Source organism: Balearica regulorum, chromosome 15, assembly GCF_011004875.1.
Source record: "Balearica regulorum gibbericeps isolate bBalReg1 chromosome 15, bBalReg1.pri, whole genome shotgun sequence".
Taxonomy (NCBI): domain Eukaryota; kingdom Metazoa; phylum Chordata; class Aves; order Gruiformes; family Gruidae; genus Balearica; species Balearica regulorum.
The window spans coordinates 2,075,140-2,091,967 of NC_046198.1; the positions used below are offsets into that span (position 1 = coordinate 2,075,140).

Consider the following 16,828-nt stretch of genomic DNA (forward strand, 5'->3'; position numbering starts at 1 on the left):
CGGGGCACCCACGGGCACCCAGGCTACGAGAAATCCCCTCCCCAGCTGTCCACGTGCCCCGTGCCAAGGGGCAGAGGGGAAGGACGGGGTGCCAGGGGCCAGAGCACGGGTCTCTCGGTGACACCCGGCGTGCCGGGCGGGCAGGCTGAGTTTGCCAGGTCTCAGCTGCGGCGCTGGCGAGCCCCGAGGCAGCAGCCCGGAGCCGGGAGAGGGCGGCTGGAGCCTGGGCAGGGCCGGTGGCGGCAGCCGAGGAGTTAACTTCCCAGCCTCGCCGCATGAATCCGGAGCTATTAATACTCGCACACTGGTTTAGCTGTCAGAGCGAGCGGCTGCTCTGCCGGTGAGACAAGCCCCGCGGAGCCGCAGCTCGCCGACGACACAACTTTCCTCCGTGAGCGCGTGGTGCTCCCGGCCCGGCTGCCTGCCTGCTGGATCCCGCCGGACCCTGCCGGACCCCACCGGATCCTGCCAGACCCTGCCGGATCCCACCTGCTGCAAGCCCCTGCGCAGGGGACACTTTCCCTGGCAGCACCACGGGCACCGTCCTCTGTGCCTGCCACCGTCTGGTGCCACGTGGGCGCCGGGTGCCGGAGCGGGGCAGCCGCTTCCCCCGGCCTCTGAAGCACCACAGGGCTTGGCCTCATCCTGCCCTGCCGGACTCCTTGGCCCGGGTGATGCCACCCCAGGTCCCTGTCCACACGCGCTGAGGACCGGCGCTGCCTCCGATCACACTGTGCGATGGGTGCCGGGGTGGCGTTGGGTATCGCCAGCCCCGGAGCGAGGGAGACGCGGGACACGGCACAGCCCGGTGCCGCGTCCGTGTGCGGTGAGCGGCCGGCCCCAGTGCTCAGCCTGGCTGCGTGAAGGGCTCCCTGCCACCATGGCCCCAGGCAGGCAAGTGTGAGCCTCCGGCGGCACTGGCCAGGGGGAGGAAGATGCCAACACCCCTCCGGCGCTGCCTGGCCTGCGGTCCCCCTCGCCCGGGCACAGCAGTTGCCGGAACTGAGCAATGGATTCCTTCTGCTTCGTCTGCTTCCAGAAAGAGGAGCTGCAGCCTCTGCACCTGCACAGGTCAGTGCCGCGGTGCCCGGCCGGGTGGCACGCCGCTGGTGGGGACACGTCGTGAGCCCGCGAGGGGCATGGGAGCACGGCACCGAGCCGGGCTGGGGGGACGATGCGGGGCATGGCAGCTGCCTGCCTCGGCTGTGCCGAAATTTCCCTTGGAGCAGGCACATCCTCTCCTGGCCAGAGGAGACGGGGCCTGGTGCTGTGCCGTGCCGTGCCGTGCCGTGCCGTGCCATGCTGGGGAGAGGCTGCGTGCCCAGCACGTGTGCACATCCAGCAGGTGCTTTCCCGGCAGCAGCTCTCCAGGGCACGGGGTGGGCATCCCGTGCCGTGCTGTGCCGTGCCGAATGGTGCCGGTGTGCCCACGGCAGAGGGGCTGTTGGCAGCATCCGGAGCCATCCCGACTGCTCCTGCTCACCGGAACAGGGTCCGTGGCCCGGCTCTGCTCCCAGGGCCTTGCTGCCGCCCTTGGGGCAGGGCCTGGCTGGGGGGCTCAGGGGCCAGGGCGGTTGGGGGGTCCCCAAGGAGGGCCATGAGGTTCCCGAGGTCTGGCCCTCTCGGCACCGGCGCTTGTCTCCCCCCCCTCCCCGAAAGCTCCTCTCCCGTCCGCGCTGCTGAGCGGCAGCCAAGGCAAATGTGCCGGTGCCGGAATTGGCCAGGCAGCCGGCAGGGATGCGAGGTGTGAACGCCGGCACATGTTGTGCCCAACTGCTCCTCCGTGGCACCGAGCCACTGCCGGCTCCTTGTCCCGCGCCACCATTCCCAGAGCAAATCTCCCACCCCGCCGCGGCCGGGAGTCCCACCCCGAGCACCGGCTGCCCACGGTGAGGTCCGGGGGAGCGGCGGTGCCGGGCTGGTGGCCAGGCAGGGCTATCGGCCGGGCTGTGGGCACGTGTCAGTCCAGGCAGTCTGTCCTTCCTCCTGACGTGCAGGAAGCCGTAGGATTTGTTTTGGTGTAAAAATCACGTTTTTTGGAGCCTCGATTCCCGTGAGTCGTTGCCCACGAGCTCAGCGCTGGTTGGGACGGTGCCAGGAGGTTGGGGGAGACTGGGAGACTGGGGGTGGGAGGGGGGCATTAGGTGTGGGTGCTGCTGGCTGGAGAGGGGTGCGGAGCATCCCCGGGGCTCCCATCTCACAGCCCGGCCTGGGGTCGGAGCCGACCAGCAGCACCCAGCTTGTGCGGGGCCACAGGTGGCATGAGTTTGGCGTTCTCAGCCAGGGAGGGGAGCACCCAGAGCGGCAGCGGGGGGTGGTCCAAGGTCCTGCGTGGTGGCCGTGGGGACCACCCCTCCCTGCACGGGGGGGGGGACAGCGCAGGGTGGACACCTGTGGCTTGTCCCGTGTCCTGCCCCGCTTCAATGGGGCTGTGCTGGGGGTAGGGCGGGGCTTCCCATCCCCGAGCATCCCTCCCCAGTTGTCTCCAGCCTGTCCCCAACAGCCTTTCCCTGGGCCTGGCTCCAGCCCCTGGGGACGGAGCTGTCATCGCCTGCCACCACCGGCACAGCAGCTCCCGGGATGGGCCGCCCCCAGGCTCTGGCTGGCGGGGGGTGGGGGGGGGTGTCCGGCAGAGGGACCCACTGGGTGCTCCCTGCTCCGCCACCGCCCCACCGCCCGTCCCTGGCCCTGTCACCCTGATCCGGAGGGAGCGCGTGGGCCCACACGGGTGGGTGCTGGCGGCAGCGTGTCTGTCCCCACAGCCTCGCTAGATGGTGCCAGGAGAACGGGCTGCGAGCGGAGGCGGCCGGACGGCGTGCGGTGCCGGACGGTGCCAGGCTGGCCGGGGTGCCAGGGCAGGCCCCAGCCCGGCACGGCTCTCCCCACGCTCCCGGTCCCGTCCCGTTTGCTGCTTTGGCCCCAGCTGGTGACAGGACGGGAAAGGCACAGCCACGGGCACAGATGTGCCGCAGCCCCAGGCAGCGATTCAGCCGGTGCCTGCGGCTTCCGTCCCGGGGACAGTGCCGGGACCCCCTTACACCCCCAAATCCCACCTCCCCCATGAAGGAACCCGTTCTGCTGCTTTTGGAAGAAACCTACTGAAAAGCAAGCCGTTCTGTTTCTTCTCAACCCAGTAGCTGAACAGTCGTCGTTACGCTCCAGAGTCAACACCGTCTCCAAGCTCCCTGCAAGTGACGGTGCGGCAGGTCCTGACCCATCCTGTGCTGGGGGGCCAGCACCCAGGACGCTGTGCCCCCCGCCCGGCTGGCTTGGGTCCATCCTGTGCCCCCCAGGAGCAGGGCATGGGGCCTGGGGGGCTGCGGGAGGGGAGGCAGCACCCCAGCGGCCACTGGCAGCGGCTTGGCGCGTCCCCACCACGCTGCACCTTGCTCCCCACGGCGCCCGGGCTGCGTCTCCTGCCTGACCTTGAGAGCAGCCGCTGGGAATCTCATCCCGGCAGCCACAGCAGGGGATGGAAGCACGCCGCGTGGGGCGACCACCGAGGTGGGGGGCACTTAACCCCCCCGTACCCCAGCGCTCTGGGAACCCGTTTCCCACTGGCCCCCTTTCCCCTCGAAATCCCCCCGGCTGGGCGCTGTCCCTGGGGACCGAGGGGGCACCTGGCCCCCCCCCAATGTGGGTCGTGCGCCCCGAGATGGCGATGCAGCCCCGGCTGCGCGGGATGGACAGCAGGCAGCGAAGGTCGCGCCGGTGCCTGCACCGAGTGGCGAGGCAGAGCGAAGGGACATGGTGGGAGGTTTTGGGGCTCGGTGGGTGCTGCAGAGGGGGAAAACATCCAAAAGCAGCTGGAAGATGCCACCGGCACCTCCCGGGACTGAGCGCATCCCCGCCGCTGGTGCTGCGGCTCCCGGCGTGCTCCGCTCCCGCGTCACCCTCCCTCCTTCCCTCCCTGCCTGCTCCTTCCCGGCATCCCTGCCAGCATCTTAAGGCAGGTTTCAGCTCACGTCCCCGGAGCGTGACAGGCTGCGGGTGGGCGCAGGCACTCGGCCACGGCACCCCGACCCGTGTGCTATGGGGCCACGGCCCCTTGGCTCCCACTCTGCTGGGGGACACACACCAAGCGACGGTGAAGGGATGAGTGACCTTCTTGCTGAGCTTGGAGGGGACTGGGCTTGCTAGAAATATTTTGGGCTTTTTGGGTCATTTCCCTGCTGGCCGCCCTGTCCTAGCGCATCCCCTGGGCTATTTCCTTTCTGAGCAGAAATCCCAGGGGCGTTCGTGGTCCCTTGGGGAGCTGTGGGTTCATCGCGTGGTTTGGGATTGAGCTAGGTGATAAACATGTTTGATCCGGCTCCTTTCATCTCGCTAATCTTAATTAGTTATTAATATTCTCTAAGTGCTTTGAAGACCATGAGCTCAATGCAAACACTAACGGGTGCTGTTGGTGTTACTATTATTCAATCTGTGCGTGACTCACGCACCGGTGATGTGCCGGTCTGCAGCCTGGCGGACACAAAATGAGCTGCTGAGCCCCACGGAGCCCCACGGAGCCCTGCTGAGCCCCACGGAGCCCCACGGAGCCCTGCTGACCCCCACCGCTGCCCAGCTGGTCCCTCCCCACCAGCTGAACCCCCACGTACCTGGGGTGCGGCACAGCCCAATCCTCCAACACCGGGGCGGTGACGCCGGGAGCCGAGCCGCGTGCGGGGCGTGTGATGCCCGTCCCTGCAGCCCCCTGCGGTCCCCGTGCAGGCTCCCCGGGCACCGGCGCCTGGCTCCTGACCTAGAAACAGCCCTGAGCTATAAATAGGGCGAACCGAAGGAGAGCTCAGAGGCGCAGCTCGAAACGCCGCGAGCGGGAGGCTGCGGGAGCCGGGGAACCGCAGCCGGGGGACGGCACGGCAAGGGCAGGCAGGGGACACGGGGGGACGGGTGCCTTGTGCGGGTGCTGTGGGAAGGGGCGTGCGAGGAAGGCTGCGGTGGGTTTTACCAGCCCGTGTCCTGCTTATGCGGCAGCACGGGGAGCACCTGCAAGGCCCCGGCTCTGTCTCCCACACCGTGCCCATTCCCGGTGCCCCTGAGCTGCTCTGCTGCCCCTTCCCAGCCCCAGGGCAGCTGGTCTGAGCACCCATCCAGCACCCATCCAGCCTGCCTGCCTTGCTGGGTCCCTGGGATCCGGTGACGCAGGGGACGGCATTTCTCCTCTCGTGCCGTGCGGATGCCCCTATCCCGGTGGGGATCGTCCATACTCGGAGCATCCGAGCCAGGGCTGCCGGGAGCTGTGGCAGGGACCGGCGAGCGGAGGGGGCATGGGGGGGACCGGCGAGCGCTCGTGAGCCACAGCCATCTCTCCCGCTGCCCAGACCCGAGGCCGGCCATGCCCCGGGTGGCTGCCGGATGGGAGAAGGGTGGCAATGTCACAGCAGCGCCTGGCACCAAATTAAAGAGAAGTGTCAGAATGTGATTCAGACTCTTGCTTTAAAGTCATTCATAAAAAGGCTAATTACTCTGTGTGCTAAACTGGAAGCGGATTAGAGCCGCCCGTGAGGCAGTGGCGACGGCCCGGCGGTGGGGGGCCTGGGGCGGGCAGCGGGACGGCCACGGTCCCGGCAGAGCGGGCACAGCCGGCTTGCGCGGCCCTGCGGAGCGTGGGAACAACCCCCCGTCACCCCTCAGAGCACGGGGCAGCCCCACGGCTGTGGGTCGGCTCCAAGCGACATCGTGGGAGCGAAGGGACCCAGCGCCCAGCTAAGAGCCAAGGAAGCCCCAAACCACAACGTGACCCGTGTTGAAATGTCCCTGCTCAGCCCTGGCGAGCGCAGAAAGAAATCGGGAAAGACTGGATGTGGCCAGGGAGGCTCTGAGGAGGAGCGCGGTGCCTACCCCTCACCTTCCTCCCGGAGAGCTGCCACCCTGCCCCGGGGCTGGAGGTGCCCGGGAGCTCCCAGTGCAGAACGCGTTGCCAAACTTTAACGAGGCTGAGAAGAAGCCCGTGCGGCGCGTCCGCCTCGGCCGGTTTTCCCCGGCGTGGCTCGGTCCGGAGTCCCGCTGTTCGGGAGTGCACGGGGGAAGCCACGTGTCCTGCACGTGTTTAGGAGTGGCGCTTCGGAGGGGGATCTGGGCAGTGCCCGCACCGCAGTGGGCATCGCCCGCGCTGAAGGAGGACGAACACAAAGTCTTGTATTTTCACGGAGAGCGGGAGACGAGGGACCTGCCGACAGCGGGATGCGGTCCCGTGCGAGGACATTTCCCACGCACGGTGCAGATGGCGGCGGATCCCAGATGCTCCGAGCTTGGGCTATCGGTGTCCTTTATTGCTGCACGCAATGACGAGCGGGGTGGGGAAGGGGCGAGGGGCCCGATCCCTGCGTGGGTCACTGAGGAGGTGCCTGTCGCAGCCTCTGCTCACCGGCACATCCCGCACCACCGCCCGCCCACCCCCGGGTGGGGGGGGGGGGGGGGGGAAGGAGGCTCCTGCCCGGGGACAGACCGGTCCCCCCCCGCACCGAGCGCCACCCGGGGCAAACCCACCCGCAACCCCCGCGTGGCCCTGGGCCCACGGACCCCGGAGGGCTGCAGGGCGGGGAGCGGGAACGGGACCGGCCGAGGGGATGGGGAGCGCCCCGCATCCCCACCAGCGCCCGCGGGAAACGGCGGCTGCAACCCCCCCCCCCGTCCTCCTCCTCCTCCTCCTCCTCCCCGGGGGCTGCGGGGCGGTGCCGGTGCCGGGCGGAGCGCGGGGCGGGGCGGGGGGCGGCGGGCGGCGCTGCCCTGCCGGGGGGCTGCGGGGGGCGCCGCCGCTCCGCTCCGCTCCGCTCCTCCGGCGGCGGCGGCGGGGCCGCGGCATGAGCCCGGCGGTGCGGGAGGCGAGCGGCACGGCGCGGCCCCGCGCGGGGGGCGGGCGGCGGCGGCTCCGGCTCCGGCTCCTCTCCCGCCGAGGACGGGGCGCGGCGGGTCGCCCCACCGGTAAGGCGGCGGCGGCGGCGGCGGTGGCGGTGGGGAGGGGGCGCGGGGGACGCCGCCCGCTCCGGTACCGGCCCGCGCCTTTGTGGCGGGGCCGCCCTTTGTCTGCCCGCACGGCGCCGGGGGGAGCGTGGGACGGCGGCGGGTCCCCGCCAGCCAAAATATCCATGGCGGTACACCCGGGGCTCCGGGATCAACGGGGGGGGGAGCCGGGTGGGGTGCGGGGTGCGGGGGGTGGGGGGCACCGGGCGATGCGGGTGCTGCCCCCGGGGGGGGTCGGTCCCCTCCCCGGAGGAGCGCGGGGTCCCGCCGGGGGCCTCCTCCCGGTCCCGGGTCCCTCGTCCGGCCGCTGCCACCTGCGCCCCGGCCCCGGCCCTGCGGCTGCGGGGACAAACTCGGGGCCGGAGACGGAAGCGGCGTGAGTCACACTTGAAAGGAGTTTGGGCCGGAGCGGGGATGGAGCCGGCGGCGGGGGGGGGGGGGCCGGTGCCTTCCACTTGCTCCGGGGCCGCAGGCGGGGACGGTGTCCGAGGGAGAAAGGGGTCCCGGTGAATTTTGGGGGGGAGGCGGGGGGGGGTGTCTGGAAGGATGCGCGGGGCGCAGCCTCGGGAAAGCGGCTGGAGGCGGGAGAAGGGGAGAGGCGGCCTCGGGGGCAGCTCAGGCCACCTCCCCTCGTCGTGTCCCCTCGTGTCCCCTCGTCGTGTCCCCTCGTGTCCCCTCGCCGCCAGCACGGTGTGGGTGCGGGAGCCGGCCTCCAGCCCGCACCGGCCTCCCGCCGGCTGCAGCTCGGAAAGGGGGAGCGTGACCCACTTTCCTGCAGGTCCGGCCTCGCTGGCGCTACGGCCGCGGGCGGGCGATGCCAGCCGGGAGTCCTGCCGCAGCTCGGGATCGGGCGAGCGGCACGGGGAGCCGGGGCGGTTCGGTCTCGGCACCCCTCTGCGCTGGATCTGGCGTCGGGGTGTCGCCTGCCAAAACCCGGGAGCCCGGGTGCCCGTGTGCGGAGCCCCTGACCCAAGCCGGCTCTCGGCGTGACCGTGAGCGGGGTGTTCCCGTACCCTGCCCGGGACGCTGCCGGGAACAGGCTGCCCCGGGGGGCGAGGGAGCGAAGGCGAGGATGGGAGAGGTGGGAGCATCCCCCTCGGTGGGAGCCAGGGCTGAGGCGGGGGCTGCCGGGGCGATGCCCGGGCTGCGGGGTGACAGCAGCCCCAAAGCGTGTAAAGGCTGCGAAGCCCCTTGGAGCGGGGACGGGGCTGGGTTTTGCAGCAGGGTGACGCGCCCTGCCGTCCCCCGAGAGCGAGAGGGGCCGAGGGGCCGGCTGGCCGTGCCCGCGGGGACCGGGCGGGCGATGGGCAGGTGCCGCTCGGGGCGTTTGTCTTTGCAGATCCCAAACGTGCGATGCTGCCGGCGCTGGTGGAAGAGTTTTGGGAGGGAGATGATGACAGGCTGATGAAACCAATCAAACAATGAAGTAATCATAAATCCCCGGTGCCGGCGGCAAGGCGCGGCGAAGGCGGGAGGAGCCGGAGGCTGGAGTAGCTGAGGTCCTAACGAAGCCATCCCGCTCGTCAGGAAAAATCCTGGGAGGCCGAAGCGCTGAAAGGCGGCCGAGGTCCTGGCGTTGGGGGCCGATGGACGGAGACGATGCAGTGCCAACGAGGGCAGGGAAAATCCTGCTGGCAGCTCCGGGAGAGCAGTGCGGAGGGCACGGAGGACGGCAGCAGGAGGGGAGAGCGGTGACTGCTCGTCCCTCGGGAGGTTGGCGAGGGCTGCTGGAGGAGAGAGCCCGGGCGCTGCTTTATCTGCTCTTCCCAAATTTTTCTTGCGGAGGCTGTCTGTGAAACCTGAATCCTGGGACCAAAGGCTGAAGAAGCTTGTCACGGGCTCATGGCCAGGATGGGAGACGCTTCCCGCTCCGGAGGGGTGTGACGGGGCCTGACCCTGCGCTGGAGCCGAGACGTCCCTGCCAGGAGAGCAGCTCCCACCGGCCGGGAGCCCGCGCGGTTCTGGGTGTTCGTTGGTTTTGCCGAAGCCGATCCTGGTGCTGGGCAGTCTGCTCTGGTCCGGGCAAGGACCTGGTATGAGAAACTCTGGATAAGTGGGAATTCAGTGCCATCGCGTGGAGAAGCGTCCCAAACTGGGGGCGCTGGGAAGTCACGGCTGCTGCGGCGCTTCGGTGGAGGTTTGGTGCTGGTTCAGGCTCGTGGTGCAAGCGGCGCTCGAGCGTTTCCCAGCGCCTTCCCACCGCCACGGAGTCGGCGAGAGGACACGGAGACGTGCCCCATCCATCGCCTCTTTGGGGGGTGGCTGCTCCTCCTGGGTGGGGGGATGCTGGAGGAGGGGCCGTCCCCGAAATGCCGCCCGTCTGCAGCCGCTGGCCGGTTTCCCCGTGCCATGCTTGACCGGCTGCCTCCTGGACGCGCTCGGCTTGTCTTTGGACGGCCCCGGGGCGGCGCGTGGGCCAAGGGACCCTCTCCCCACCCGCGTTTCACTGCTTTTGGTGGGGTGGGAGGCAGCGGCCGGTCCGGGTGGAGGGCAGCGCTGCCTGCAGGCAGCCCCCTTGCCTGGCCGGAGGATGTCCGGGCACGGCGGGTACCCGTGGCTCTGAGCCCCCGTGAGATGCCTGTCCTCCCCCCCCCCGTGCCCGTGGAGACGCCGTCCTTGTTAGGCGAAGGTGCCTTTGCGAGCCCTCCCTGGGCACCGCCGTGCCGCTGCCCCCGGGAACCGCAGCTAATAACGCCTCGCGCCGGCGCGCCGCGGAGGAGATGAGAGGATGTCCCCGGAACGGGGTCAGGCAGGAAGGGAGGCGGCGGAGGCTGGAAATGGAGCGGGGCGCTGGGAGGCAGCGGCTTGGGCGCGGGGCACGACCGAGGCATCGCCCGTCCCCTTCGCACGGGCAGCACCGGGGCGGTGCGGGAGGTGGGGGGAGCGGGAGCGGGGACGGCCCCGGTGGGGCCAAGCGCTCGCCTGCGGATGATTTTGCCGGCTCAGCGGGTGGTTTGGAGAAAATAGGGGAGATTTGGGAGCCGGCTGGGGTGTGGAGGGAGTGACACCCCCCCCCCCCAGCAGGTGCCCTGGGACTGGTGGGACTGGGGAGGAGTTGGTGTTACCCGCTAATAACTAATGCCAATTACAGCATAATTAGCGAGCACACTGCTGGCGTAGGGAGCGTCGCGAGGGTTTGGGGATGGGGACGGGGGGAATCGAAGCTCTGCGAAATACACGTGGTGCGGCCGGGGCGGAGCAGCGTGTGCCTGTGCCCGCCCCGCTGCCGCGTATTTCTCATTTCTCCACTCGCAGCAGAGAAATCTGGGTCTTGTCACCGTGCCCCGCGGGGCTTGTCCCTTCATCTTCCCAATTCCTGGCCCACGGTGCGAGCCCTGGCCCCTCGCCGGACTTCCAGCGTGCCGTAGAGACCCCCGCGTCGGGCTGAGCCCGGAACCCTTTTCCTTTGCCCCCCCCTCAGTAACCGGGTTGTTTTCCTGACTTGTCGGAGACCGGAGGGTTTTGGGGTTTTTTTTCCCCCCTTTTCCCTCTAAATTCCCAAGCAGCCGCTGCTCCAGCAGCTTCCTCTGCCGGGGGCCTGGGGCGGCCTCCGCTCCTCTCAACGAGCTCTTAATGAGTTTGCAATTACTTATTGGCGGAGCGGGCGCAGCCAGGGCCGGGCGCGCAGCGGAGCGGGACGCGGGGCAGGGGAGAGCATCCCCTTGCCAGGGCGGGAGCGGGTTGGCGACGCCGGCCCTGGTGCCCGGTGGGATGCCGGGCTCCGGATACGGGATGCCATCCTGCCGGGAGCTGCTCGGCGCTGTTGGGGATGGAGCCGGGGAGGTTTGGGGAGCGGAGCGGCGGTTGCCGACGGGAGATGAGTGGCTGCCTATAAATACCTGCCAGGGAGCGAGGAAGAGGTGGGTGGATTATCCTCCTCACTCAATGAGATAAATGGTTCTGAAGCTTAAACACTGAACAATTTTAGTCTGAATAGTAGGAGAAACGGTTCAGGGCGCGGAGATGACGGCACAAACCGCCTGTGGTGAGCGGCAGGGTCCCGGTGCCGCTTGGCAGCATCTTTGTTGCCCCTTTGCCGTTGGCCGGGGTCTTGTGCCGCGGTGACCTTCGCCGGGACTCAGCCGGGACGCGCATTGTTCCTCCCCGCTTTGAAAAGCTCGTTCTTCCACAGCACCGGAACAGCCGAGCCAGGGACCGTGCGCTGGCAGGGCGGTTTGGGTTTCCTTTGGGCGCGGCGCTGAGTCCTCTCCCCCGGTGCTTGGGGCTGTGCCGCGGAGGCAGGAGAGAAGCCGGCGTGCCGGGAAAAGGCCCCATTTCTGCTCCGGTTTGACCCGATCTGGCACACGGCTGCACGGGCAGTTGCGTCGGCGTGACGGGCATAGCCCAAGGACGCGGGACCTTGACCCTGGTAAGGCCGGGCTGGCAGCATCTCTTCTCTTGCCGCGCCGGCACCGGCGCCCCGCGTCCCACCGTCCCCATGAGCACGTGGAACCAGCTCCTGCTGCCGCCCCGCTTTGCTGCTTACGTCAAAACCAGCGTGTTTTCAAAAGCATTTCAATTTTTAATGAAAACTTCTGCGTTTATGCTTTTTTTTTTTTCTTTTTTTTGGCCTCGGCACGTTGGTGTTTTGTCCACCGTCACGGTTTGGGTTTCCCTGGGATCACCGTTGCCTCCGCGCACCCGTTAGCCTCGACAGAGCGGGGTGCGTCACGCTGAGCCGGCAGGAACGGAGGCAGCGTGGCAGGATCCCGGCAGCACCCACATCCCCGGCGGCGTCCCCGGCAGCGCGCCCCGCCTAGCCGAGATCCGCACCGCGGCCGGTTTCCTGCTCCGTAAAGCACCGCAAATGCCCCGGGGTGGCCGTGAAAGCCGGGCAGGCAGGCAGGGAGCAGGCAGGGAGCAGGCAGGGAGCAGGCAGCAGACCTTGCGTGGTGGGATGCCCGTTTGCGATGGGGGTTTCTCGGCTGCAGGAGCTGCCTGGAAACCCCCCCAGCTTTAGCCAAAGGCAAAACCAAATAGTCCTTGACTCGGAGAGCTCTTTTAAGCCGCCGTCAGTCCTTCGTCTCCTCTCTCCCATCCCACCGGCAGGTTTGGTTTTGGTGGTTTTGGTTTTTTTTTTTCCTTCCTTCCCCTCAAACCCCAACTTTGCCGACTTGAATAATTGCATTTCAACACCGGTTCATTAAGAGACATTGACGAGCGTGATTGTAAATTCGAGTGTAGACAGAATTCTTCTTGCGGGATGCTGGGAGCTGTTTTTAGTCATGCATCCATCGAGCTGCTGCGCTGATCCACCTCCACCTCCAGCACCCAGACGCTGAAATGATGCTCCTCTTCCAGGAGGCCAATAAAACACTATGGAGATGAGCTGCTTTGGAGATCTTATGAGTCAAGCCGCTACATTTTTGGAACATCATCATGTTGAAGTTCCTTTTCTATTTTTTGCCCAACTTCCCAGGGGAAAAAAAAAAAATTAAAAAAAAAATTAAAATATAATAAATTAAGAAGCTGAGCCCTGCTTTGGGATGAGCAGCGGTGGAAAGAAAGGAGGGAGAGGTTGGACATCAAGCTCAACCTTGTTGGGAAAGGATCCTGAACTTGGGGTGCTGCAGGCTCGTTCCCACAGCAGGGCCGCTCGCCATCGCCGATGTTTGCAGCCGGGGGCTCGCCGCCCCCAAAACACCCAAAGGGTGTTTCGGGGGCGGCGAGCCCCCGGCTGCAAACACCAAGCACCCACGCTGCATCCCTGGCCACCCATCCTCCAACTCCATCCCGGTGCCGATCAGACCCCCCCAGCGCTATCGGTCCCGGAGACAAGCTGGCTTAATTTTGAGTTTTTTGGGGTTTTGGGGGGTGTTTTTTTTAGGTTTTTTTTTTTGTGACGCCGCATTAAAAAAAAAAAAAAATCTAAATATAAACCAGCGCCCGCTCGGCTGCCGTCCCATGATTTTTGTCGATCTGCTACAAAATAAAAAGCAGCCGGATTTAGATGCCGAGGTACCCACCGGTCCCGGGGTCAGGGCTCAGCTCGGCACAGGGCGGTCGTGCCGCGTTCTCGTGCGCGTTTGCAGCGCGGGGCGGCTCGGCGGGGCGGTGGGTTTGTGCTCTCGCAGGATGACGGGGCGGGAGGGGGGGTGATGTGGCACCCTGAAGACATCAGAGGAGATCTCCCGGGGTGGTTCCGATGCCGCCGCGGTGGCGTGGGTGAGTCCGGGCTGGGCTGTCGTTGGCGAGGAAAAAAACCCGCCACCGGTTTGTCGGGCACGAGGAATGTCAGTGCTGTCGTCCGTGTGCCGCCGGCTGGGCTCCACACCGAGGCGTCACACGCCCTGGTAGGGGAAAGCCGGGAGTCGGCGCCGATGGGTGGTCGGAGGCGTATCACGGAGCGATTAGCCGCAGAGCCGTCGTGTCCCGCTCAGCGCGTGCGGCATGGCCCTGGCCCCGCTCCGGAGCATCGCTGGCTCCCGGGCAGGATCAGCTCTGGAGGGGGCTCCCGGTGCGCTGCGAAGGCAGGAGGGGCGGAGGGGACAGGGCCGGCACCCCAGGTCCCCGTGGGGGGCTGCGGCAGCGAGGGGGAGCCCCAAAGGGCCTCGGCTCCCGTCCCGCGCGGTGGCTGTGAGCGCACCAGGGCTGAGGAAACGGGAGGGGGGGTCCCCCCGTGTCCCTGCCCTCCTGGCTCTGCCGTGCCTCGAGCCCTCGCTTTGCCCCCAGACAGCCCCCGCCAGGGCTGGAGCATCCTCTGCAGAGCCGTCGGGTCGGTGGCCCCCGGGGACTGAGGGGTGGCACCCAGTTGGGGCGGCTCAGCACCGCCCCGAGCAGCCCGGTGCCCCTGTACAAGGGACGGGATGGGGCGCGGTGGCTTTGCAGCACCCACCGCAAGCGGTGACGCGCCTCTGCCTTGCAGCGCAGCCATGAGCGCGGGTTCGATTGAGCAAGAGCCGTCGCGCAAGCTGGCCTGCTGCGGGGTGCCCCTCATCACCGAGGACATGCAGTCCCTGGCCATCCGCACCCTCTCGGGCACCGACATCAGCAAGCACTACGACCTCATCCGCGAGCTCGGCAAGGGCACCTACGGCAAGGTGGACCTGGTGTCCCACAAAAGCACAGGTGAGGGGCGAGGGGAGCGTGGGGGACGCGGCCGCGCTGGGAGGGGGGTGCCCGGCGTGTCCCAACCGTGCCCCGGGCTCACCCCCGTCCCCTGCTCACCACAGGCACCAAGATGGCCCTGAAGTTCGTCAACAAGAGCAAGACAAAGCTGAAGAACTTCCTGCGGGAGTTCAGCATCACCAACACGCTCTCCTCCAGCCCCTTCATCATCAAGGTCTTTGACGTGGTCTTCGAGACCGAGGACTGCTACGTCTTCGCTCAGGAGTACGCCCCGGGTGGGGACCTCTTCGACATCATCCCGCCGCAGGTGGGAGCCCCCACCCCTCCCGTGGGAGCCTTTTTGGGGTGGGGGAGGGGGTCCAATATCCCTGTATGGGTCGGTCCCAAATGCAGCAGAACATCTGCAGCACCTACAAGCAGGTGTGGGACCTATCACCTGTCCTCTGGGTGGCCTGGGACCCATCACCCATCCCTAGAGTGGCCTGGGACTCATCATCCATCCCTAGGGTGAGTGACCTGGGACCCATCACCCGTCCCCTGCGTGGCCTGGGCACATCACCTGTCCCTAGAGTGGCCCGGAACCCACCACCCTTCCCCTGGGGAGCCCTGGGACCCATCACCCATTCCTAGGGTGGCCTGGGACCCACCACCCATCTCCCTGACGCAGAAAGCGCCCCAGACAAAACCAGACACGACCGCGTTGGATGTGTAACGACATCATACAGATATGGCGGTCCCCGAGCTGGGGGGGATCACCACGGGGTTTGGCGACGGGTGGCTGACACCGTGTCCCCGCGCCCGCAGGTGGGGCTCCCCGAGGAGCTGGTGAAGCGCTGCGTGCAGCAGCTGGGTCTGGCCCTTGACTACATGCACAGCAAGAGCCTGGTGCACCGGGACATCAAACCGGAGAACGTCCTGCTCTTCGACCGCGACTGCCGCCGCATCAAACTGGCCGACTTCGGCATGACCCGTAAGGTGGGCTGCCGGGTCAAGCGCATCAGCGGCACCATCCCCTACACGGCGCCCGAGGTCTGTCAAGCTGGGCGGGCGGAGGGCTTCGCCGTGGACACCAGCATCGACGTCTGGGCTTTCGGGGTGCTCATCTTCTGCGTCCTCACCGGGAACTTCCCCTGGGAGGCGGCGGCGCCTTCCGACGCCTTCTTCGAGGAGTTTGTGCGGTGGCAGAAGGGGCGGCTGGGGGGGCTGCCCTCGCAGTGGCGACGCTTCACGGACAGCGCCCTCCGCATGTTCCAGCGCCTGCTGGCCCTCGACCCCGAGAAGCGCTGTCCCGTCAAGGAGGTCTTCTACTTCATCAAGTGCGACCTGATGGCCGAGGTGCGCCGACGACCCTCCTACCGCTCCCGCAAGCACGCCGGGGACAAGCTCCCGGCCGGTCCCCATCGCCACGAGGCGACCGGCTCCTGCACCCCCGCCCCGCTCAAGAGGACCGTCCTGACCGAAGGGAGCGGACCCCGCGGCTCCGAGCCGAACGTGGCTCCCCCGGGGACGGCGAGCAGGACAGACGGACGGCAGGACAAAGGCAAAGGGCAAATGGTCCTGGCCACAGCAATAGAGATCTGCGTCTGACGGCGCCGGGGTGACACGCGGCGGCCGCCTGTCCCGTCCCGTCCCCCACCCCCCGCCCTGGGGACAGGGATGGGGGGGGGTCGCTCGTGGCGGTGGCACGAGCTGGGACCAGGCTCCGGGTCTCCCAAAGCAAAAAAAGAAAAGAAACAAAAACGAAGAGGAAAAGGACAAAACTGGTTGCGCTCCATAGCGCTGAGGATGCTGATCCCCCCCCTCCCCGCCCCCCCCCCGGGCAAGGGCACCAGTTGCTGCCGGGGAGGACGTCGGTGTCCCCGGCTCCTGCCACAGCCGTGCTGCCCCCTCCGAGGCTCCCCAGGGGGGCACAAGGAGGGGTCACCCAACATGGGGAGGAAGAGCTGGTGGGGGGGGGGGGCAGGCCCGGGGCAGCCAGCACCCACCGGCTCTCCCCCACCCCGTGCTCGGCCCCCGGCTGGGGCGAGGGAAGGCCGATGACCCCGCACCGTGGAGGAGGCCTTCGGGGAGGTTTGGCTGGACGGTGATGTGCCCCCTTCTGCCAGTCCCTGCCCCGCTGGTGGGGACCGGGAGGGGATGGGGAGGTGGGCGCCGGGCAGGGATGGGGAGCCGGGGGGGGTCACCGGCAGCCCGGTACCCCCGGCTGCCTCCCTGCCGCGGGAGGTGCTGGCAGCCATCGATGTAGCAAGTGTCCCCGTCTGTGTGTCGTCGTGTGTCCCAGCCGCAGCTGCTGGCACCCCTGTCCCCCTGCCCGGCCCCTGAACCCCGGCCGGAGGGACCAGCCCCCCCCCAGCTGGGAGCTGTGCTCCAGGCTTTGGCCGATGATCGCGGTACCGGCTCTCCGGCGGGTTGGATGCTCAGGACCGGGATGCCTGCCGTGGTGGCGTCACCTCGTCCCCTCTGCGGACTTTTTGTACCCAGGGACTGGAAAAGGTGGTGGTGGCAGATCTCCAGGGCAGGACCTGGGGAGCAGGGGGGGCCTCCTGAAGGTCCCCATGGCTCCCTGCGCTGTCCCCATCACCCCTCCTTGCTGTCCCCCCCTTTCCCAAACCCCGGTTCCCCTCCCCTGGGGCTGGCGGGGAGGAGGCAGAGGGGTAAATCCCCCCCGGGCTGGCTGCAGCCGAGCCGGGGGGGGGGGGGGGGGGTGGCAGGAGCCGCTGGTGGCCCAGTGGCAACCTTAGTGACAAGGTCATGGGGTGGCGGGGGGAATCACACCCCCCCCTCCTGGTTTTGG

At 67.9% G+C, this 16,828-nt stretch overlaps 1 protein-coding gene across 5 annotated transcripts; it reads left to right on the plus strand.

The window, feature by feature from the left end:
- The first annotated feature begins 321 nt into the window (after positions 1-321).
- Positions 322-15,764, plus strand: SBK1 (SH3 domain binding kinase 1). 5 transcript variants are annotated; one of them, XM_075767567.1, is made up of 4 exons: positions 322-1,071; positions 13,832-14,034; positions 14,139-14,341; positions 14,839-15,764. In XM_075767567.1, exons 1-4 carry the CDS (start codon positions 1,010-1,012, stop codon positions 15,619-15,621), a joined length of 1,251 nt encoding a protein of 416 aa, XP_075623682.1. In that variant the 5' UTR covers positions 322-1,009; the 3' UTR covers positions 15,622-15,764. The 5 variants fall into 5 exon arrangements, with proteins under 5 accessions (XP_075623682.1, XP_075623680.1, XP_075623684.1 ...); XM_075767565.1 differs by having other exon boundaries at positions 13,837-14,034; XM_075767569.1 differs by lacking the exon at positions 322-1,071 and adding an exon at positions 6,717-6,927.
- The last annotated feature ends 1,064 nt before the right edge of the window (positions 15,765-16,828 follow it).